This window comes from Rhea americana, unplaced genomic scaffold, assembly GCF_003343005.1.
Source record: "Rhea americana isolate MKP2758 unplaced genomic scaffold, rheAme1 scaffold_315, whole genome shotgun sequence".
In the NCBI taxonomy this organism is placed as follows: domain Eukaryota; kingdom Metazoa; phylum Chordata; class Aves; order Rheiformes; family Rheidae; genus Rhea; species Rhea americana.
In genome coordinates, this window is record NW_028186441.1 from 360,767 (window position 1) to 383,219 (window position 22,453).

The 22,453-nt window shown below is 56.0% G+C and overlaps 1 protein-coding gene across 1 annotated transcript in view; it reads right to left on the reverse strand.

The window, feature by feature from the left end:
* Positions 1–22,453, reverse strand: part of MYO18B (myosin XVIIIB) — an 81,186-nt gene that overhangs the window by 23,602 nt on the left and 35,131 nt on the right. Inside the window, exons 16-30 of the mRNA XM_085310277.1 lie at positions 21,927–22,128; positions 21,206–21,315; positions 16,451–16,516; positions 14,702–14,830; positions 14,169–14,312; positions 12,881–12,970; positions 9,667–9,786; positions 9,448–9,556; positions 9,069–9,193; positions 8,478–8,632; positions 7,803–7,926; positions 6,855–7,055; positions 6,634–6,744; positions 4,316–4,420; positions 1,670–1,822 (exon numbers count right to left, since the gene is read on the reverse strand). Of these exons, the coding sequence (XP_085166403.1) occupies positions 1,670–1,822; positions 4,316–4,420; positions 6,634–6,744; positions 6,855–7,055; positions 7,803–7,926; positions 8,478–8,632; positions 9,069–9,193; positions 9,448–9,556; positions 9,667–9,786; positions 12,881–12,970; positions 14,169–14,312; positions 14,702–14,830; positions 16,451–16,516; positions 21,206–21,315; positions 21,927–22,128 (1,944 nt within the window). The remainder of the gene's footprint in view (positions 1–1,669; positions 1,823–4,315; positions 4,421–6,633; positions 6,745–6,854; positions 7,056–7,802; positions 7,927–8,477; positions 8,633–9,068; positions 9,194–9,447; positions 9,557–9,666; positions 9,787–12,880; positions 12,971–14,168; positions 14,313–14,701; positions 14,831–16,450; positions 16,517–21,205; positions 21,316–21,926; positions 22,129–22,453) is intronic.

A 22,453-nucleotide genomic window follows, 5' to 3' on the forward strand; every position in this document is an offset into this window, starting at 1 on the left:
GCGCCCGGCTGCTGGCGAGCACGGGGCTCTGCCCCGCAGCGATCTCCAGGGCAGCAAACAGCCCCTCCGCCTCAGTGGTGAAGCCAATGCACCCGGCGACCTGGCAGCCACCTCTTCCACCCGCCTGCCCGCTGCTCGGCGCCGCGTGCCCACTCCGGACGCATGCCAGGCACGCCGCCTGCCCGTGCTGGTCCCGCGGACCCGGGCCGGGCTCCGCGCCGCGGCYGCCGGGCGCAGGGGGAGCAGCTGCGGCTCGCAGCTGCTCTTTATGCAGAACGATTATCCCAATTATGCGTGTGCGATGTTGGGAGCGTTTACGCCTCCAGGTTAGCTGGTTTGCAGGGGAAAGGTACGGAGCGGATGAATTGCCGACGGKTTTCCGAGCCCTGGCCTCGCCTGCCCGACGCACCGCGGCCCTCGGACACTGCTCGCCCCGCCGGCCGGCCGCTCCATGCCCGCGGGAACGGGGGACCTGGCCAAGGCTTCTGGGGTGAGGGCTCCCCTCTCCATGGCTGCACCACCTCCCCCCGTCCCAGGGCTTCGGGACTCTCAGGGCTACACCGGAGCCTGCGCGGAGGCCGGCAGGAGCAGGTGGGGAATTGGAGACCAGGACCGTGGCTCCATGACACCGCTGTCCTGCCGCAGGGCACGCCGCGGGTGCCGGGGTCTGAGCYGGGGCCGGGGCGTCCCGCTCGGGCCGCGGGCGCAGCCAGTGTGAAGGGCGGCGAACGAGCGCCGATCCTTGCTCAGGCTCCACCACCGCCCTCAACGCTTGCAGCCATTTCTATGACAACGCRCGCTGAAAGCAAGGCCTCTGGATTTCGTTATTAAACAGAAAATGCACTGAGCAGAAGGTAATTAACAGGGGCTGTAAGAAAAGAAATACTTAACCACTGTTGTCTTAATTAAGCAGAAGTAGTTCATACAAGAATACCCTCGTCAGCACGAGAGGCACTTTTTAACGCTGGCCTGAGAGTGCGATGTTTGCCCAGCGATGCAGGAGTCACCATTCGCTTGTGGCACAATTAAGATCAGAAGKTCTGTAAATACTTCTTGCAGCTCCACCTTGGTCAAGGTAAATAAATGACGTTCCTGGGAGAGGCCAGGCCTGCCTCCCTGTACCAGCACAGCGCTATTCGTTAGCAGATGATGGACGGCACCAGACACCCGTTACCTCCAGCGCACGGTGGAGGTACCAAACACAGCTGCTGGGGGCCGCGCAGGGCTGAGGTTGGGGCAATTCCTGCCTTTTCATATGGTTTGCGCTGCGGATTTGAGGAAAACTAGCAGAAGCACCTTGCTCATGGCACATATTCCTCCAGCCCCTCGCAAAGCGCTTGGGAGCCCTCAGAAAGCCCCAGCCCCCAAGGCCACCCGAGCAAGGCTGGGGTGCAATGGGCGGGCAGCGCGGTCCTGGAGGGACCCCTCTGCACCGGCCTCGGAGGGGTCCCGTGTGCCGGAGACCCCACCGGTTTGGAGCACGGCACACGGCTCATCGGCTGCTTTGGGTGCAGGTCCCCAACGCCCCAATGGCAGCTCGGGGCAAGGATGCTGCGAGGATGCTGATGCACACGGCGCGGGAACCGCTGTCTCTTCCCCTAGAGGGGGGACGCCAAGGCGAACGGAGGAAGCCTACGTGCTTAAAGGCATTTTAAAGCATAGCTCCTACCTGCCTGCGGGCTCTCTCCAGCTCCTCCTTGCCTGCCGAGGTGCCGGGGCCGGTGGTGGCYGCCAGCAGGAGCTGCACGTCCGCCAGCAGCGCGTGCGTCCTCCTCAGGTCCCGCCGGAGCTGCTTCTCCACGTCAAAGTCCCGGTGGCCGATCTGGAGAGGGGAGAGGAGCTGTCATGAGCACCAACAGGACAGGGCATCCCCTGCCCCAGGGAAACCTCAAGTTTGGACCTGCTGGTGCTGAGCTGAACTCAACCACGGATGCTGCCYGTGCAATTGAACTTCTAAAAAATACTGATTCAAGAATAGGAAAGGATTTTGGTAATGCTGAAATTGTGCAAGAAGCTGTAAGTGCCTACGTATAGAAATTACAATTTTATCAAAAAAAAATATTTAAATGAAAAGAAGAAACTGAATTATGTAAACATCCAACCCAGCAGATTCCACTGAAATGCTCTGAGTGTGACACAGCTGCACTGTGCTTCCCACCCAAAAGCTGTTCCTCGGAGCGTGCTTGCCCAGCCCGCGTTCCCACCCGCAGCGTGGCTGCACAGAGGCCTCACTGTGCCGGCCCAGGACTGCCTTTCGCAGGGGAGCCGCRGCTGCCAGGGAGCCCTCAAGCACAGGGTGCAGAAATTAAAAACTCAGGGCACGTTTCTGAGGCATGAAAGGAAGGAAGACAGAAACCTCCGCAACTTACTGGGAGAAATCACAGGTCGGAAAAACAGTGCCAAGGGCATGAGGAAATCAGCCCACAGGAAAAAAAATGCAAACCACTGATCAAAAAAGCTTCATTAAGAATTATTTACGCATCTCTAGTGCAAAGCATCTCGAGTCTTCGTCAGCCACGGAGGCACGTAAGCAGTGCTACGGCCTTTGGTGGGGGAGGCAGCGATTTCTCATTCTGAATCTCCAGCCATGCTGGCAGAAAATAGCTGCTGTGTTATTTTGGAGGCTCATCACCCGGCAATGTGGTGTCACTACATTACGCTGAAGCCTTTTAAAGAAGGAAGGTAGGAAGCACATTTAAAAAGAAAGAACTCTATGCTACCCCCTCAAACTGAGAGCAACCATGGTTACAGGTCTAAAAGAACTAGAAAAACACCAAATAAACAGGGACGTAGTTTCACTGCTTGATTTCAAACTAATTGAAGCATGAAAACATTTTCCATTTAGTCCCATTTCCACAGCTCTTCTACTTTCAAACCTGTTCTCCTATTTTCTGTTCACCGGCAAATGCCAGTCGTGCAGATTTGACCTGTGGCCCATCCAAGAGCTAGCTGGCATTTGCTGGAACCTCACACTATTGGCATCTTCATTTCTGCAATTAGTTTTCTGAGTTGGTTGTTTTACCTTTTTTAATGAACTGGTCTGAAACATACTGTCCACTGTAAATCAGACTGTATTTATAACACTACAGCAGAGCATCCTGCCTTCCCTATAGACTCTATGATGGACACTGCTCAGTAYCTTCTTCTGCATAGCTCAGTGCTTGCCATACCAGACGACGGGTTTTGTACCGCAAATGGGAACAGCGGGTGTGCCAGCCTTTGCCTTTCCTTCYACCATTAGAGTCTGGTGCTTTTTAAGTTACAAAGCAGAGAGGCAATTTAGCAGTTGCCTTTTAGAGGGCCCCAGTGATATTTCATATATATCATAGCCATATCCAGCTGTACTCTTCCCTGTCCCCTTGCCCTTACAAAGCCYGCTCAGCCCTTGCTGAGCCGGGCAGAGAGGCTGCATGGGCAGCTCCTTGGGAGCCAGGAATGCTGCGTGCCTGCTGCTGCCCTGAGGACACGGCCCGGCACGGGCTCTGCACACCTCACCTGGCGGCGAGCACTCCTGCTGCAGGAGCTGGGGCRTGAGATGGCTTCCAGCCTTGCCTGCTCTGCGATATTAAGTGACGCCCAATCTGATAAATGCTGTTCAATGAAGCTGCATTCAGTCCCTTGCCTTCTACTTTAACACGGAGCAGCTGTGTGTGCTTTTCCTATTACATGCACTTCAATCACTGCCATACACACATTAGAGAGTGAAAAAGGATTTGTTCAACAAATGTGTCTGAGACAAAATTCCACAGCAAATAGCAGAATCTGATAAACTGCTTTTCTGGACAGATGGTGCTGCTCCAGTTTTAGTTCTGTTTAGTTTCACTCTCTTAGGAAAATAACATTAAAAAGCGGATGTCTCTGATTATCGGCTATCCAGATAACTTTTCTGTAGAAAAGTGAACAGCCCCCCCTCCAAGAGTCATTCATGAGACTGACTCCCACCTCCAATATGAYGCCTGCTGTCCCGGAACACTCCTGGCACGGCAGTAATTGCTGAGGCACCTGCCATCGCTCTGACCAGCACATCACACTGCCAGGGTGGTTTGCAAGGGGCAAGCTAACAGGGCCTCGTTTGTTCCGTGACGGCTGCATTTGTTTGAATAAGCAAGTTATCACTCTGTCCACATGCACACACACATAGTCATGCTCCTTTCTTCACAGTCAGCATTTTGAGCAGGGCACAGCCAGAGAAGCAGGTTTGCTTCTGAGAGCTCTCAGCGAGGATGAGAGTGAAGCGCGYGTCTGCCTGGCCAGCAGCTTGCTAGCCTTGCCCTGGGCTGCTGCAAGCAAGCGCGCGTGGGCTCCATCCTCTTACCTGCTCACACAGGGTGCCAATGAGCCCTTCCAGATCCCGTTTCTCATGCAACACCATCTGCTTCTCCTCRTACTCTTGCTCCAACTGCATCTCCAGCTGACGGAGCTGTGTGCGGGGGACAAGCACAGATATGCTCATAGCGCAGCCACCCGCTYCACTCTGCTCCGCACCAGCCCCAGGAAGCTGGCCCCAGGCTYGCGCCCTCCCCGTGCTCCCCCTTCGCTCTCTGCTTGCAGGAGCCAGCACCAAGAGTGGAACAGCTTGCAGGGGACTGGCTTCGCTTTTAAAATGTGCAGCCTGGCACAGCCCTGGCTTCTCACTCCAGCTGGGAAAATCKCATCTCGTGTATAATGTCATGTCCCAGGTTTCGTAAAAGCATCCTGCAACTATAGGCCAGGTGTKGAGCACCCTCGCTCCAGCTCCCCACCAAGGAAACGCAGAAGATGGCAGCRACCTCGCAGGGCCAAAGGTGCGATAAAGGCAGGAGTTGTACCGCTCCTCGGAGAAAAGGGAGCCTCCGTGCTAGCCCTGAGTGCAGGAAGCCTGAATCYCCCTCTAATGCGGCCTCTATTCAAGCATCATCCATCCATCAGGGCCAAGGGAAAACATTAAGTGCTCTGCAGAAGAGAACCGGACCTGGTCTGGCACTGCAAAGCTCTGCTGCGCAGCTGTAAAAGGTCCAGCAAGTCCTGCTGAAATGTGGTGGGGAGGAAAGTGTTGACAAACCAAAAGAGCTTGTTTCACTGGCCGCGGCTCCTCCTGGCAGCAGACGTGCCGAGCAGACTCGGGGCTGTGAACCCGTCAGCAGCTGGCACAGCTCTCTGGAGGCCTCGCTGCCCCGAGCCAGCCGCCTCCTACACCTCTGAGAAGCTGCTCATAAACCGTGCTTAAAAGTGGAACATGAGCAGGCTGGTAAATACCGATTRCTCTCTGGAGAGCCTCTGCCATTTACTCATTTGGAAAAAAAAAATACTCAGGCTGGGCAGGGTAAGGATGAACGCCACCCTGTTGGCTGACAGCAGCCTCGAAGGCACTGCACTGCCTTTAGTGATGCTGGCAATATCTTGCCCTTCTGGACAGGGCAATTAAGAAGACAGAGAGGAGCAGCCAGGGGAAATGCAGAGAGGACCCTGGAGGGGAGCACTGAGCGAGGCACAGCTCGCAACAGGCCTGGAGCTCCGGCAGGAACGGACAAGCAAAGGGAAGGAGGAAAAGCACTGAACCAACTGTCGCTCTCCAGTCCTGCAAGAACAGCAGCGCTGCGGGAAGGCAGCGGGGTGGGAAACGGTGGTGTTTGCACTGGTTCACGGCCCCCAGGTAACCCAGCCTCRCGGGACGTGGCTGCGAGTTCACAGGAGCAGGGGGAACAGAGATCGCCTCTTTGCCTTGCCTTTTGCCCTGCCTTCCTATAACAGCACGTGCAAAGCCCTGTGGACCCACTCATTAAGCCTTAGCAATACTAATTCACTATCGACAGCCAGGCATGCCTCAGGCCTAATAGAAACTGGCTGCCACAAAGCAACAGCGCAGCCCTGAATCAAATACCTCCGGGATTTCAGGGAAATCTGAATTCACGTTTGCAAGCCACCAACCTCACAACCTTCTCAAAACCTTGTCGAAAGGGTAATTTCTGTTTGTTATCACTGAAAACGGAGCCCTGGCCATCTGGAGTCGGCGCCCTTGGCCTGACTCTGGCTCTACTCTTTGGGAATGTCATACCCGTGGTGCACTGGGCTGCAAATGGCTCTAAGTCACGATCTCAGCCACAGTCTCTCCACAGCAGCAGAGATCAACCCTTGCCTGAGAGCTTGGATTTTGCAGTGCCTGGAGCGAGGAGAGCAGTGGCGACTGGCGTCTCTGTGCTTGGGAGAGGAACGAGTACTCTCAAGGGAGAGTTATTTCTCTCTTCTCCTCCATCACAGACAGAGAGAGCCCAGGGAAATCCCTCTCCAGTTTACCACATTTGTTAGCGGAGTGAGCCCAGGGCTGAATGGGACTGTGGTGTCAGCCAGGAGTCGGGCTGCCTGCAGTGATTGCCACAGTCTCCAGGGTCAGCGGCAGCAGGGTGCAGGAAGCTCCAGCACCTCCTCCCTGCCTCTAACTGCCATGCCATTCCCCGATAAGCGTGCACTTTTCCAGCACAATGTTTCCCTTAGGCAACTAGCAGAGCCAGGGGGCGAGAAGGGAGGTGGGGACGCCCAGGGTCACCGTCCCCAGAGTCTCCGTCCTGGCCACTATGGCCCCTGCATCCTCCCGGCTCCCATTCCCACCTCCCGCACAGCCAGGGAGCCCTGGTCCCATCCCAAGCACTGCCCTACCCGGCGCTGGCAGGACTGCCGCACGTCCTCCAGCTCTTCGTCCTTGTCCTCCAGCTCCTTCTGGTGAATCTGCTTCATCCGCTCAATCTCCAGCTCAAGCCGCTGGTGGAGCTGAAAGACCCGAAGAGGAGCGTGTCGTCCGGGCGAACGCAGCACCGGGGCACCAGGGACGGGGAGGGTCTGCGCAGGGCGGGCTCGCGGCGGGGCCGAGGCGGCGCTACCTGCTCCAGGTGATCCACGGTGGCCGTCTGCCGCGCCAGCTCCTTCTGCTGCTCGGCAGCGCTGGCCTCCAGGTCCCAGAGCTGCTTCCTCAGGGCGGGCACGGCGCGGGTGTCGTGGGCGCTGGGCGCGCTGAGCTCCTCCACGCGGCTGGTCAGCTGGGTCACCCGCTGCGCCAGCCCGCGGGCTTCCGCCTCCTTCTGCTGCTCGGGGAAGGGCCAGGCGTGAGCCAGCACCCCGAACCGAGGAGGGGGCAAGCTGCCCACCTGCTGGCCATCCTTCGCCCTTGCTTCCCCTCTCAGCACTGCTCGCTCGCTCCTGACCTCTCCTTTCGCACCCCACGGCGTGTCCCCCCGTTGCGTCCCCACAGCTCCCACTGCCTGGCATTACCTTACCGCCACCTTCCTTCCTCCAGCCCCAGCCCTCAGCACGCCTGGCCCCTCTCCCCTTGCCCTTGCTCCTCCAACACCAGTGCAATACAGTCCCCATCTCCACATCGAGCACTAGAGAGCATGCACCAGGCCAACGAGCGATGCAYTCGTGATTTCAAATCTAGAGCTCTATTATCATTTACCGATGCAGACGCTGGCCCCCAGATCCCCTGAGCCATGCACTGAGGGTGCAGGGCTGCAGTTTCTTGCAGGTGAGGTTATGGGTAGAGGCACCAGTAAGACCACAAGGGACCTCAGGGAAAATCAGGGAGTGCCTGAGAAGCTAAATCATGGGACTGGGTCTCTACWTGTAAAATATGAAAGTGTTTCCTTCTAGCAGAGGATACTGCTGTTTAAATACACCAGGCACATCCCAGAACTGCACTAAAAGAAATTAGAATCAAGTTGCCTGGTTTGTAACTGATTGCCCCTGATCTAATTGCAAAGATAATGGCTTTGTCCTGATTGCTGCTCTGGAAACTGGATAACATGCAGTAAAATGGGACATTTTCCTCTTACCTCTAAGCTCTGCTGAAGTTTGGCCATCTCCCACCTGATGCTTGTGTTTTCCTGTGACACTTTTTCACGGAGGCTCTTCTCAAAAGCAGACTCCCCCAGGGCCTGGGCCAACTGCAAGTCAAACCTGSGCGGAGAAAGGACACTTCACCCTCCTGCCAAGCATGGGAGGAGGCTGCTCCAAGGCAGGGAAAGGGGGCTGGGCACAGGGACAGCCTGCTTCTCCCATCACAGGGCTTTCCAGGTGCTTTTGAGATGACAAAAAAACCCTATTGCCTGCAAAGTGCTGCAGTCGTTTGGTGAATCACTAATTACTCGGTCTGATAGCAATGTCCAAAGAGCAAAAAACTACTGTGAGTGGCCATTACTCGCCTGAAGTCCCTTTAAACGTGCTGGGGCACAGCCGTTGAAGTACATAAAAATAACAGACCCTCCAGGAGTTTGGCACCAAATGAAAAGTCGGAGCCTGCTGCTGAGCTGGCCCCCGAGGAGGAAAGGGGCTTGCTCCTCCACGCTCGAGCACCTCCTCTTGCTTGAACAACCTCCCTCCACGCAAGGGCTCGCGCTCGCCCGTCCTGCACCAGGGCACGTGCAGGTGTGTGCCAGCATGTCTGCCCGGCCTGCTGCAGCGACTGCTCTTCTGCAGCAGCCCCTTCTGAGCGCAGGTCCCAGCCTTACTTCTTCTGCTTCTTCTCCAGCTCGTGGCTGCGGCTCTGCTGGCTCTCCGTGAGCATCTGTGTGTCCTCCAGGTCGCAGGCCAGCCGCTTGCACTTCCTCTTCATCTGCTGCGCTGCCTTCTTGGCAGCATCGTAAGCAGCCYGCACCTCGCCGAGCTGCGGGAAGACGGGGCCGTGAGCGGCGGAGGGATTGCCGCTGCAGCACACGCGCTCAGCGGGATCTGCAGCAAGTTGGGGGCACTGAGAAGCACAGCGCTCTCGCAAGCCAGGGTGCGGAGTCGTTAAGGGCTGACTTTAAATAAGCAAAATCGTTAATGAAGCCTGTAATTCCAAACTAACTATCTGAAAGCAAATGGGCTGTTTTGCATTACCCAAGCTCCTAAGAATAGGCTGCTTTTTTATCACTTGTTAATGTACCATGAGCAAGACTGCTTCCTTTATTTTATTCTTAGGGGAAGTGACCTGACTTGGAGGCCCTGCTCGGGGCAGCAGGTTGGCTTCCTCGTTCCTGGCCGCACGGTGCTGGGCCTGACACGTCCCACGTTACCCGCTCCTCGGGCAGCAGCTACTCAGCACTGCTCTCTCCGCTCACCTTCTGCTCCAGCTCCGTCCTCGAGCCCCGCTCGGCCTCCAGCCGCTCCTCCAGCTGGGCCAGCCGCTTCCGCAGAAACCCGATCTCCGTCTGCGCGCACTCGAATCGCACTTGCCACTCRTCCTCTGTGAACGCAGGGGCCCGGCGACGCGGGCGCGTGGCTCAGGGGCGTGCAGCCCGAGCGGCTGCTCCGAGGCACAACCACCCACTCACCCCCACCACCCACCGGCCCCATCCCGTCCTGTCCCATCCCTTCCCACGGTGCTCCCTGCCACAGGCAGTGCTGGAGGAGCAAAACCTTCCTCCCCCATCCCCTTAGCAGCCTTCTCATCACACTGGAGCGCAAAACGCCCTTCAAACACCCTGGGCATGCCCTCACCTCCTCYGGAGCCGCTTAGCTTCATCTCACGCAACTCAACTAGCTGCTGGGCTTCTTCCAGCTGCTTTTCCACTGACTCCAGCTTCTTCTGCACTTGGTCATGTTTGCTCTGGGAAAAAAAAAACAAGAAGGAAGGGGGGCAGCTGCCCCGGCTCCTCGGAGGCCGGAGCTCGCGGAGGGCGCGCGGCATCGCCTCCGCACGGCCCTGTGCTGCCCTACCTGCAGCTCCTGCAGCTGGCGCGCGGCCCGCAGCCTCTCGGCCCGCTCCCCGTCCAGGGCCTGGCAGGCGGYGTCGCCCCTGTAGCGCTCGTCGGCGAGCTCCGTCGTCAGGTCGATGATCTGTGGGAGCCGCCGCGGGTGAGGATGGGCTTCACCCCCGGCGGGATCTGCCTGTTCCAGAGCCCCGGGGAGCTGCTGCGTCCCCGYGGGGCTGCTGCAGCTTTGCAGCGGCCCTGGGGCAGCCGGGCGCTGCTCGGAGGCGCCCCGTGGGCACGTCCGCCCCAGAGGGCTCCCCGGACCCACGCCTGCCGCCGTGCGCGGCGTGCAGACACGGCGAGGCACCCTGCGCATGGCTGGTTAGCTGGCCTCTTCGGAAAGCCTGCCAGCCTCAAAATAAGCTCTCATCTTTGGTCGTTTTTTAACAGAATAAGGAAGAGGTGAAACTCATTGTCAGATTCGAGTATTTTGCTAAAGCTGGAAGCTTTGGCATCAAAGCGACGAGGGAGCTCCCTGCTGCAGGGGCAGGACCCCAGCAGGGCTGCAGCACGCACAGGCTTTTGCTTGACATGCATTTAAAGATTAAACGTTTTTGAAAGCTTGCAGGAGTTGTCCTGCTTTCTGATGCACAGTCAGCATGTCAGCACATGCAACGGGGTGTACCACACTTCACTGGACTTGCAGCGGTGCCCTTGGACCCTGGTACAGTCCTGATCTCTGCTGTTCTGCTAAATTAAAACCTAAGATGGAGTTCACTAACCCCAGTGATACATAAGGCCTCCCAAGTTTCCTCTCCAATGAGCACGACAGTGCTCATGTGGAGCTGCCGTCCAGCCCTCAATATGAGAACTGGCAAATCCGGGTGAAGATTTCCCTGATTTTCCAAAGGACAGGATTCTCCCCACAGGTCTGCTTTCCCCTCTGGAGCCACGTCACCGTGGCCGCCCGGAGCACGATGCCTGCCAGGGTGTCCCCGGGCACCACGAGCTGCGGTGCACCCGCTAGCACCGCGCAGCCCACGACTCGCGCCAGCCACGTGCTACCTGCAGCGTGCTGCAGTCAGGGCTGATGAGATTTCTGCACTCTTCTAACTGATGAGCATTAAATTTCATTTGAAACAAAAAGCACATAWATGAAGAAGTAAAGTATTAATCTGGAAAATTAACTGCACTTTTTGCAAACCAGACATGATCCCTTTAATCTGTCTGAGCTGGTCCACCCCTCTAAGGGGCTGCAGAGGCCACCGGGCCAGCGTCTCTGAACCAGCCCCTGACACCTACAAAGCCCCCAGGAGATCAGTACAAAAGAGGGAAGTGCACAGACTTAAAATGGTCTTTCTCCTCCATCTAACAGCATTATAGTGGCTTTCTAAAGCACTTCACGCTTTGCAGGAAGGCTACGCAGGCTCTTCCAGAGGTCCAAAAAAGCGTAACTCAGGTGAGTAAACTCAACAGGCTTTTCCTTCCCATGGGTGCAGGCACCCTTCTAGGTCTTTTGTAAAGCACTAGCCTTTGTAGCCCCAAGCTCAGGGCTACAATCTCTTCCCAAACGAAAGGCGGGGGGATGATGGATATCATTAACCAGAGCCATAGTGTTGATCTGGAGCTCCCCGTCCAGGACCAGAGAACCCAGCAACCTAACACCAGCTAACGCTGAGACGTCCAGGCACTACTGCTCGTGCATCTGGGGACGGCCCCAAGCACRCACACGGTGGCCCCGAGATGTGCGTGGCCCTGCGTGAGCCTCTGAGCACTCCTTTCTGACGAGCAATTAGGCAGCAGAGCCAGCTGCTTCCCGGAGAGGAACCCAACACGGCTGCCACTTGGCTCTAGCTGCTCACATGGGTCACACGTTCAGCCCAGGGAGAGGCACAGTATTCTTACTACGTACTTTCTCCTCATTATTAGCATTCGTGCCATTAAACTAAGCCACTTCTGGTGTCTGCAGAGGTCGCCAAGATTGCAATCTGGAGAGTGTAATGAGAATATGATACATTTGTATATAATTTCCTATTCTCATTAGAGTCTTTGTCAGGAGAATGGATTACATTTGCACTGCCATTCTTCAGCACTCTAATATGCCGCGTCCGTGGCGATCCAGGGCAGAGTAAGACAACAGCACTTCCTCCCCATGCCTCCTCGCTGCGTCCTGAGAGCACGAGCCAGGACGCAGCAGCAGCCCTGCCAGGGGACGTGGCTGGGAGCACGGGGCTGAGACCAGGGAGAGCCAAGGAGACATGTTTGGGAGCATGGGGCAAGGACCAGGGATGGCCAAGCGGACACAGCCAGAAGCAGGGGGCCAGGCGCAGGGACAGCCGAGGGGACCACGGCTGGAGGATGACGGCAGATGCATGGAGCATCAAAGCCATAGGGGATTCATGGGTACGACAGATGAAGTTATCTCTGGAGACACCAATCCACTTGCCYGGGTCTGCTGCTCTGGCAAGCCTGGACCCACACCAGGTGCCCCACAGGGATGCTGGCCTGAATGCGTGGGTCAGGCCTTGCAGCCTGGCTGSGTCCTGCAGAATCAACCTCAAGCTGCACCGATTTTGCCAGCAGCTCGCACTCCTGCAGCTCCCTCCTTCCCAACCCTTTGCTAATCACTGCCTCCTCCAAGCACAATCACACGTTACAGCAGGCGCGAGATCTCTCATCTGGCACTGGCTGCAGGACCTTGACATAAAAGGCCTTAGAAAGAAACAACTGCTGAGCAACTTAAACAGCAGCAAGCAGCAAACAATGATTGCTCCCCGAGAAACAGCCCTCTCGGCTCAGATCTCCAGGCAGAGAGCAGTAAAGAGCTGCCGGCTTCCCACACAGAGACAAAGCGGCACATTTCATGCCTGTGACCTGAAAAAATTAATCACCGGGTAACCTTCTTGGGTAATTAAAAAGAAAAAAACAGCTCTTCAAGGAGTGTTGACGCACGTCCAAATGCTAACATGCCGACGGCTCCCGAGCCTTGCTGGTCTGACACCAGTCGAGGCTGAGGAAGCACCAGCAGAATCCCAGCACGGGAAAACCCAGCCTGCAGCATTTGCGCTAAACAGGCTGCAAGGCRGCGACATAGGTGCAAACGGTCCTTCTTGAGCCCATCAGGTGACAGGGAGTTAGTCCCATTCGACTCCTGGCATTGCTGTCCATAATTATCATGTTGTGGCTCAATTTCTAACATGACCCTAGAGGTGCACACAGAGGCATTTCTCAGGCTTTACCTTGCTTTCCAGCTTTTCTGTGTTCTGCCTGAGCTCACTGCATGACTGCTCTGATTTTTCCAGCTTTCTTCTTAGTGCTGCCAGCTCCTCCTAGGTAAAATTTCAAGAAAAAGAAAAAAAGAGATTTTGAGAGCTCAAATATCCCCAGTTTATTTATGAATACATTGTTTTCTGTTAAAAATAAGTGGGAGAGACATAACTGCCTTATTAAGAAAATTTACCAGGCAAATTTGAAGGCTGCTCACTGCAGATTGCTAGGACTTTAACTCCTGACATGAATTTCGTTGGAGGGACTGTCAGCTTTGGTTATGTACAGAGCACATTTTATGAGAAAGAAGCAAACCTCAAAAGCTTGGGATGAGCATCCAAATGTCTGAATTTTGCTCATCAAGTGTGCCTTGCAAACCTGGCAGGCTATCAGAGAGCAGTTGCAAAGGCACATGGATTTGTGTGATTCTCTTTCAGGCAGCCTCACTATAACTGCAAAAAGAGCTTCTCATTGCAGTGTTGTCCTGCTTTGATGTCCAAYGGTGAGCAAAAGCAGAATGTGCAGAAATGTGATAAATTATAGAGGTCATTGGGTGCTGAGGCCAAGACAAATCTTGAAAGGGAAACACACTTGGACAGCTTTTATTTTGTCTGAACCAACCTAAAAACATCTTGTTAAAACTTCACTAAGGCAAAAGGAGGAGCAGGAAAGCCAGAGAGGACGGACTAGGAATTTAGCACAGGTCACACACTGTGAGAAAGGCTGAAAGGTGACTCTCCTAAATCGGCAAATACCCATTAAATAGTCTCCTATCACCAATTTCAGCTCTGATGGAAGCAAAAACAATTCTGGTGATATTACAGAGTAGAGTCCCTTGTGTCAAGGATGGATTTGGCTTGCTTATCTCCTCCGTTGTCCCAAAGACTGACGTGGGAGGCCAGCTAGCACGGGGTGGTGTCTGGAGCCCAAGGGACTGGGCACAGCCCTGGAGAGTCAGGAGGGCACTGGGACAGCTACATCCCTGGAACAGGATTAGGACTGTGGGACATTTGCAGACCTGCAACGACCTGTCTAAGGAAGGAGGAAAGTTGTTTCTTCCTCCACAGCTATATGACATTACTCAGGGCAAAAAATGCAGTGCTAGGAACATAAAGCCTTCTGGATAGCCACGGTAACCTGTCTCCCGTGGCAGGAGGTACCTCCAATTTGACTAGTCCACTAAGCAGAGCTCCTAAAGCATCCCATCCCATCCTATCCCACTCTCTCTTCCCCCATCCCATCCCTTTACTTGGTGCATACTTCTTTGGCACGGAGTCGATCTTCTGCGACGTTGATGCTGAGCAAGGGCCGCACACGGCTCATCAGCTGCCACCAGGGCCAATGCCTCACGGCCTGGAAGATCACCAGGTTCTTCTGGATGCACCGAATGGCAAGGCGTTGAATCTGCAAGGAGACAGAGCTGGCAGTGCCACCCACCCAGCTACAACCTGGGCCCACCGCAGGGAAGGGCAARGTGGGGCACTCAGCTGGCCGCAGGTGGGGAAGGGACATGCTGGAGGCAGCAGTGAGCAGATGGAGCAGCTCTGCATCAGAGCTTACATGCAGCATGACATGCCACAGCCACCTGCAGGCCACGGGAGAGGGTTGCCTGCTCCCAGCAGTGCACAGGGCTCTGCACTGCCGTTCAAAGGAGCAGCATGCTCAGCCCGAAGGAGCTGCATCCTGTCCCATGAGGTGCACTTGGCCACATCACAGCAGCATTGACCCTCCCGCTGYGGCCCAATCCTGTGCTGTGGTGGGCACAGAATACTCGTGATCACAGGGATGCGTACCTTCAACCTCTTGAATTTCTGCCGGCTGAGGAAGCCCTTGCAAGCTGCCTGCAGGAGGATCATTTTCTGGGATATCACCTTGTTGCGCTGCTTCTCCAGTCTGGAGATGACTCCTGGCTTCAGGAAAACCTAGCAGCAAGAAGAGGCAGTTACTCACCCCTAGAATGGGGTCTGTCGCCAGCATCTGTGCAGCCAAGAAATGAAACCTGCCCACCACCAATGATCCACATTGCGGGCCAGCAAAAGGCAGCCTCCCCTAGCTCTGCCGGAGACCCAAGGTCCCTGGAYGGGCTCTGTCTGCATCTCGYTGAGCCCCCTGCCCAGCTGCATCTSCCTCCTGCCCCCTCTGCCTCCAGCCCTCTCGAATACCCTGAGCCACTGCTACGGGGCCAAACGCGGCTCTGCAGAGGCACCAGCTGCCCTGTCCCCCTCGGTTTCATGAGGGCTTCAGTGCTAAATACCCTCCCCAGACACTTCACTGTGCACATATGGCCCTTCTTTTTTGACAAAAACATCAACCATCTACATGAAGTTGCAAGTCCTTGAAACTTTTTCCATGGGTCACTGCATATTTCCTACCCTCTGCAAAGACAATGTTGGTACTCTGCTGGAAAAGGTATTTCCAGCAGCATACACACACACGTGGCAGATAACAGCAACAGAAAACAGACACTAGTTTAAAATGGGAAAAACAAAATTAACCACATCATTTTCTTCCTCTGAACTTGCCACAGAGAGGTCATAAACAATACAGATTTGCTAAAGCCATTGAATTTAGCCCACTATTGATCTTTCAGAATAAAAGATGTCTCTCAACTGCTGCCTGCTGAAGCTCTTAGGATATGGACCAATCGCTTCCAAATATTGTGTACTATTTGCATAATTCAGTTTTAATAAAAAAGTAAATTACATTTTTGAACCCCATGGCATACTTAAAGAGCTGCATTTTAAAGATGGCAAATTGAATCAAAGCACAATTCCAAGGAAACTCACTTTCTTGAGATAATGCTATGATTGCTTCACCACCTATTTGATTGTCTCATTAATGTCTGTATTAACTTCACAAGCCAGTGAGTTTTAGAAGCTAGCACAAAATCAATGCTCAAAGTGATGGCAAAACTAACTCCTATATAACAAGATGTGACTGGAGCTGCTATCACACTATTGATTAAGTACAAGAATTTCATAGAAGAGATAATTGCAATTTGCAGTACGCAGGATAAAAGAAAGTTATGTTGCTTCACAGAACTGCTCCACGAATTCTTTCTTTATAGACTCCAAGAGCTAAAAGCAAGCATGCATACAGAACTAATTTTTCTTTGAGATTATCAGCTTTAAGTTCATATTTTGTTGATGTGACAACTATTGCATCTGCAGCTGTCTAGTTCAGCAGCCCTTCAACCCCAATTCCTCAAAGACCAGGAGCTTCCTAAGCCCCATCCATTTCAGTGGGAAATCAAAGGTAATGAGGTACCAGAACACCAGTAGGAGCTGGATTTCAGTGATTAGGTACGTAGTTTACCTAGGGCAACGCTTTCAAATTGGAATTGGGAACCTTCCTCCTCAGTTTTCCCYGAGGCTTTAGTTCATCAGCCAGCCAGGCGCTTTGGGAAGCGCTGCAGCAGGAAGCAGGAGACCCTGCTTTTCCTCATTTTGGGAAGCTCAGGATAACCGGCAGTGCCTGGCTGCGARTGGTTGTGCTCGTGCACATTGGTACCAGTGGAGAAGCACCCATTTTAGCCACCGTACCTGGCTGCGTCCTACTGCGATGCTTTTCTTCTCTAGATCGAGCACCTGGAAGAGCTCTTCTATCGCCTGTGGAGAAGGAGCAGGTCAAGGCGTTGCACAGCCCCTCCACTAGCGCACGGGGGACAAAGGTGGTGTGCACGCACCAGAGCCAGGGCAGCGCCTGGGGACACGCAGGGACGGGGACTTGCTGGTGCACATGGGGACCAAGCCAGGGTGCAGCCCGCTTGACACCCGCAGGCAGAGCCACCCCCAGGTGCAGCACTGCCAGCAGCTTGCTCCGCCGGCCGCAGCGGGCCAAYGTCCCATCCTAGCGACCGAGAAGGTCCCGCCGGGCCTGGCACCACCATGCACCAAAGCACGCAAGCAGTAAAGCCCACYGCTCTTCGGGGCCGGCAGCGATTCTGCACACCTGCACCCTCGCTCCCTCCTCCCCTGCAAGAGGATGCCCTGCCCTCGGTCTCCCTTAAACATTTCATGTTACTTTTAGAATCGAAGCAGGCAGAAAAATAAGTGTTAGATCCCGGAGAAAAAACACAGTGTGATCTCGCAGCAGACAGATTTCAGCGCGTCAGCCGCACCGTGAGTTTGCTTGTGAGACACGTCGAGCAGGTTCATCAGCAATTCTCCCCGGGCATGGCACGCAGAAGGAGCCCCCGCGCCTCCCGAGCCCGTGTGTGCTTCCCTCTCCCCTGCCAGCCCTCGCCGCGCTGCGCAGCCGGCGGAAAACGCACAGAACGCGATACCAGTCAAACAGCACAGATTAGATTYAGCAAATATCAAAAGAAACTTTTTTCTAAGTTTCTATTTAATTTGGGAGTGTGAACAACTATATCATCGCTATAGAAAATATAGATGAACCAAAAATATCCTCCAGTGCTTTCAGCTCAAACTCCGCTGACTTGATTTCCAACTGCAATAACTGCAGCTCCATCTGTGGGTGCTTAGCAATTCTTAAAAAAGCAGGTCCCAGATCTGCTCAGGGTCCCGCACCTGAACAAATCTTTCATTAAACTTAGCTCTTGTTCAGGTTTCCAATGAAACCTCAGTCCACACGCATTTCTCCAGTCYGGGATTTATTACAGAAATATCATTGAGAACCCTTAAAAGATATTGGGAGATCCCATGAGACATGCTGGTAAACAACATATTAACCTGGCAGCTACTATTTTTTTTGAAAAATGTGTTACGGTGACAAGCACATTCAACCACTTCATACGTTCCCAAGATAGTTGTTTCCTAAATGTGGAAAGAAAGGACACAATTGGGTTTCCAGCAGGCTGCTGTAGATGATTTCCCCAAATCAAAGATTTTTAGAGCACAGAATGAAAATAAATGGCTGCTTGTGTGCGTGCCTTACCCGCAGGCCAGGGCCCGGCGCACGGAGGAGCCTCCGAACCGGCTTCTCAGCAGCGAGCGCCAGTCGGAAAGGGCTGTCAGCCAGGCCGGCTTCGGAGGGGACGGGGAAGGGGATCCGCAGGCGCGGAGGAGCTCCCCTCACCCATCCCCGCTGCCTCCGGTCCGGAGGGACCCGCGCGCCGGCCCCGGCGGGTCTCACTGCGCCCCGGCGCCAGCAGCCCCAGGGACGCCAAAAGCCCCCGTTCTTGGAGAGAGGGGCGGGAAGGAAAGCCGTGCTTTCAACCAAACCCCGTCCGAGGAAGCAGCCCGCTCGGGCCCACCCGAGCCCACCCGAGCCCTCCTGCACTTATTCCCAAGGCTTAGGAGCAGCTTGAACTCAGCTACTGCGAGCTTTGGACCAGCACGTGAAAGCGGCAGAAGCAGCAGCCAGAAACCCCCTGCATTTCCTCAAGGCAACGAGCACTGTCTGGACAAAGAGAGGATCTGAAAACCTCTGCTGCACAAACCGTAACAAAAATCCTCCACCAACGCCGCCCTCGGCCCAAAGTCCCCGGGCTGCCTCGCGCGCCCCCGCAGTTACTCTGCAACATAACCGCCCGAACGCCCGCGCACCGCCGCGAAGCCAGGGAGCTCCGAAGAGCAGAGCCTCGGACAACCCGGCTCGGGTGGGAAGAGGGCGCGCCACGGCGCGCGCGCCTCCTCCCCGGCGCTGCCCGCGGACACGCGCCCCGGGCGCCCGCGCGCCCCGGGCGCCCGCGCTCCGCCTCCAGCCCGGCGGGCACAAGGGAAAAGGCAAAGGCTTCGCCGGCACCGCGGAGAAACCTCTGAGCAGTGGCTAGGAGGGACCTGTCAGACGTATCGCAGGCTCCCGTAACGCCCTCGTTTCTCACGCAGTGAAGCGGCGGCCGGAGAGGTTCCCGGCGCGGGAGCATCCCGGCCGGCAGCACCCGCGGCCTGGGGAGGAGGGCGCGTGCGAGCCCGCAGTGGGGTGCCTCGCGGGCGCGCAGACCCCGCGGGCGAGCCCGCTCCACCGCCCTGCGACGCACGCGCTGAAGACGAACGCGCCGCGGGCCCCAGCGGCCTGGTTAATGCGGCTTACGGGAAAGCACTCTTCTGCTAACAAAATCGCACGACAACAAGCTCCAGGGAGGACGGGATTTTTCAAATCTCCTGCTTACACGCTGCTGACGAGGCACCCTCTGCCTTCTTACAGCCTTTAATAACAATATTGACCTTTCCCAACTGTCAAACTTGTCCTRTTAAATCCTGAGGTCTTAACTGAATTTGCACGCGTTCGCTGGCAGTTTGCACAACAGCGCACGCGTTCATGTTTAATTCATCTCCTCTCGGCGCTTCCCACCCCGAACACTTATCAGCTTCTGCAGAGGTCCTTACAGGGACAGGGGCAGGCCTCCCCGGTTTTCACTGCACATTTATTATGAAACAAACAAAACTGGTAAGTAAATAAAATCTTCRCCTTCATTCCTGAGCTCCATCAACTTGCTGGCTTCGCGCGAGGCGAGGAGCTACGTCAGGCTGCTGCTTCCATAGGCCCCGCTGGCTCCCTGGGGATCCTGCCCCCGCCGGCACGCGCCCTCCTAGACCACCTCCCCTCCGCTTCGTTCCAGCCCTAACCCTGGAAARCCCTGCCCCATCCCGAGCAGCCCTCAACTCCCTAAGGATCGTGGGATCGGCCGGGGTGCAGAGGGAAACGGAAGGAAACACCAAAGCCGGTGTTTAAATTATCCCCATCCTCTTTTGCAAAYACTGCTTGGCCTGTCCACGGCCATCTGCTTCTGGGGGGAGCCCCAAAGCCCAGCCACGGGGAAGAACCCCGACTCCAGGAGCGGAAGCACTGGGGCAGTCGGTGCCAGCTGCGCCCTGCCGGGGCAAGGGAAGGGCATGGCCACGCTGGGCCAAAGGAAAGCGCGTGCCCCCCTCCCCACGCGCCTCCGCTGCACAGCACGCGTARCCCTGGCCCGCCCCACCAGCCCTGCAGGGCTGGCGGCCAGAGCACCAGGGCGCCGCGCATCAGCCCGCTCTGAGCAAGCAGGAATTTCAGAGCAGTTTGCTCTTGAGTATTAAAAAGAAGTAATAGCAGGCTTCATTTCCAGGCTGATTTCTCAAAGTCCTCTCCACGGTGCAGTAACACTGCAGCCCACGCTAGGAACGTTTACTGCATTTGCAAAAACACAGTCCTAAGGGGGACTAAAAGCAGAGCTTTGCTACTATTCCAGGAACAGCCTAGCGGCTTGCTAGAGGACACGGGTCACTCTGCTTTCAGTCCCACACGGGAAGGAGGAGGGCGAGCAAGATGTAAAGCTCCCCTGCAACCCAGAGCCTCCCTCAGCTGAGCGCTGGGGCTTGTCGAGTCCACCTTGTCYGTAACTCCAGCAGAATATCTGGAGGAAGGTGCGTGAAAGCGGCACCAACCGAGTCACTCTTCTCCCAGCAGTTAATCCCCTGCTTTAGATGAGATCTACAGGGAGGGAATGAGGACACTTTATACATTGGCAATGAATTAAAAGGCTGTACTGCAGGAACTCGGAGGGGAAATCAGAGCTACATCACGGTTCCTACGTGGCTGTGCCCACTGCTTCTCAAAGGGAGCGAGGCCCATCRCCAGCCCTTCTAAGATCTGAAGCTCCTGTGCATTAATCCTGAGCGCTGACAGTACAGTGCCTGAACGGACGGGCTGACTCTGCAGCTTCCTGCACCTAACCGTCATCTCTCGGTAGCCCTGCCGCTTCTGGCAAGCCAGCCTGAGCCTCGCMGAATGCACATTTCTCCTTCACTCCTAGTTCCTGAAGACAGTCATGCACTTAAGAACCCCTGGGACCTGCACTCCCAGTGCTGCTACCACGGCTTTGCAGGACRGCACCCTCACCCACAGCTGCCCAGATGTGCACTCCCCCATCCCCCCCACCCAGGGCAGCCCTGCAGCCCACATGGAGCATCTCCCATGGCTGCCAGGAGACACGGGCTCCGCTGGCTCAGAGACCCACAGGCAGGGGCTCTACAGCCCCATTAGTCACGTAAGGAATGTTATCAATGCTTTTGCTTTGTATTTGTCACCAAATGAATAGATAAGGCTGAGAAGCGGGAAGCTGTTGGCAACCAGCAGTGCAGGGAGATGCTGGCCCAGGCCAGCGGTTTAGAGAGAGACGATGGCCAGTGTCATGCAYGYGTGGGTTACAGTGGMTGCCAGMGCAGGGACTGTCTACCACRAGGGAGCTCCAGTAATTGCTCCCARTTGCACAGACAGTCTTGACCGTATTAGCCAGGGCACAAAAAACTCAGCCGCTGGCGGAGCCCCAGAGGGGCTCTTAGCTCACAGCACGCAGTCTCCAGGCCAGCACCGCGCTGCTGYGGCCGTGTTTGCCCCTGCCCTGGACGCACCTTGCTCTCATCCGGCACCTCGTAGGCGGATGTGTATTTCTTCATCACCTCCGGAGCCAGCACCTGGAASCGGCGCCGGAACTGTATCAGGGGCAGGCGATCCGCATAACCTGGAGACSAGGAGGAGGACAGGCACGTTTCAGAGGCGCCGCGTGCCCGGGAGCACGGCCTTTGCACGGCAATACTGGGAAGTCATGCGCTCAGTGGGGAACATGGGTGCTACGCCTTATGGGCACAGGACTCCCGCAAAGAGCGCAAGCAGAGAGCAGCTGGAGAAGCACCGGGCACGGAGGTGCTCAGGAAGGCAGGACAGTGCCCTGTGCCCTGCTTTGGGGAGGAGAGGCTGGGGCCTCCTGCACGAGGTTGCCCTCCTCCCGCACGGCCCGGGAGCCCCGCGACTGCGGGTCAATGCCGGGTCCTGCCTGCCTGTGTGTGGCACATCCACCCCCCGCCCAGAGTGGCCAACCAGGATGGAAGAGGCCAAGCTCAGGGCGCACCGACGTAGCTGTCCCTGGAGCTTGGCTGGCCATGGCGGGAGAGGAGCTGAGAGCCCCTACAAACCCACAACAGCAAAAATGCGCCGGGGCTTCGGTGCAGGTGGGACTGCTGAGAGGCAAACGGTGAGCGAGTACAGGAACAGCGGAGCCACCGGCAGGACCAGGCCACCCGCGCGCAGACCCGTGCCCACGAGCCCTCCCGCCCCAGCGCGCGGGAGGCTCACCAGTGCGRTAGAGGCGCACGGCGTCCAGCAGCTGGGCACCCGCCAGCTGGGCTCGCAGGGTCGGGATGTCCAGCTGCAGGTCGTCCCCGGGYGCCACGGAGGGCTGAGATCCCGCACCGTCCGTACCGTCTGCCCCTGGCCGTGGAACCAGGCAGTGGATGAAGTGCAGCTGGGAYCTTTTGAGCAGGTTTGTGAGCGCATCCTGCCAGATAACCAGARATCAGCAAGGGCATTGGGGCTGAAGGCAGCAGGGAATGGGGTAGCACATGGGGTCGGAGGGGCCAGCACTCCCGTTTTAATGGGCATGTAAAGGAATTATTCTCAGAGCACTAGAAATTCATCTGCCTAATTACAACAGGGGTTTCTGCCCCAGATGTGGGGGCTGAGAGGCAAGTCACAAATGCTGAGCTGTACCTTTTCTCCAGACGTCCTAGGCTTTCCATTGACAGGTCAAAGGGTTAGGGAAAGCTAAAAGATGTGCTTATTCTTGCAATGTTTCAAGGTTTCGGGTAGGGATTTGCCCATGA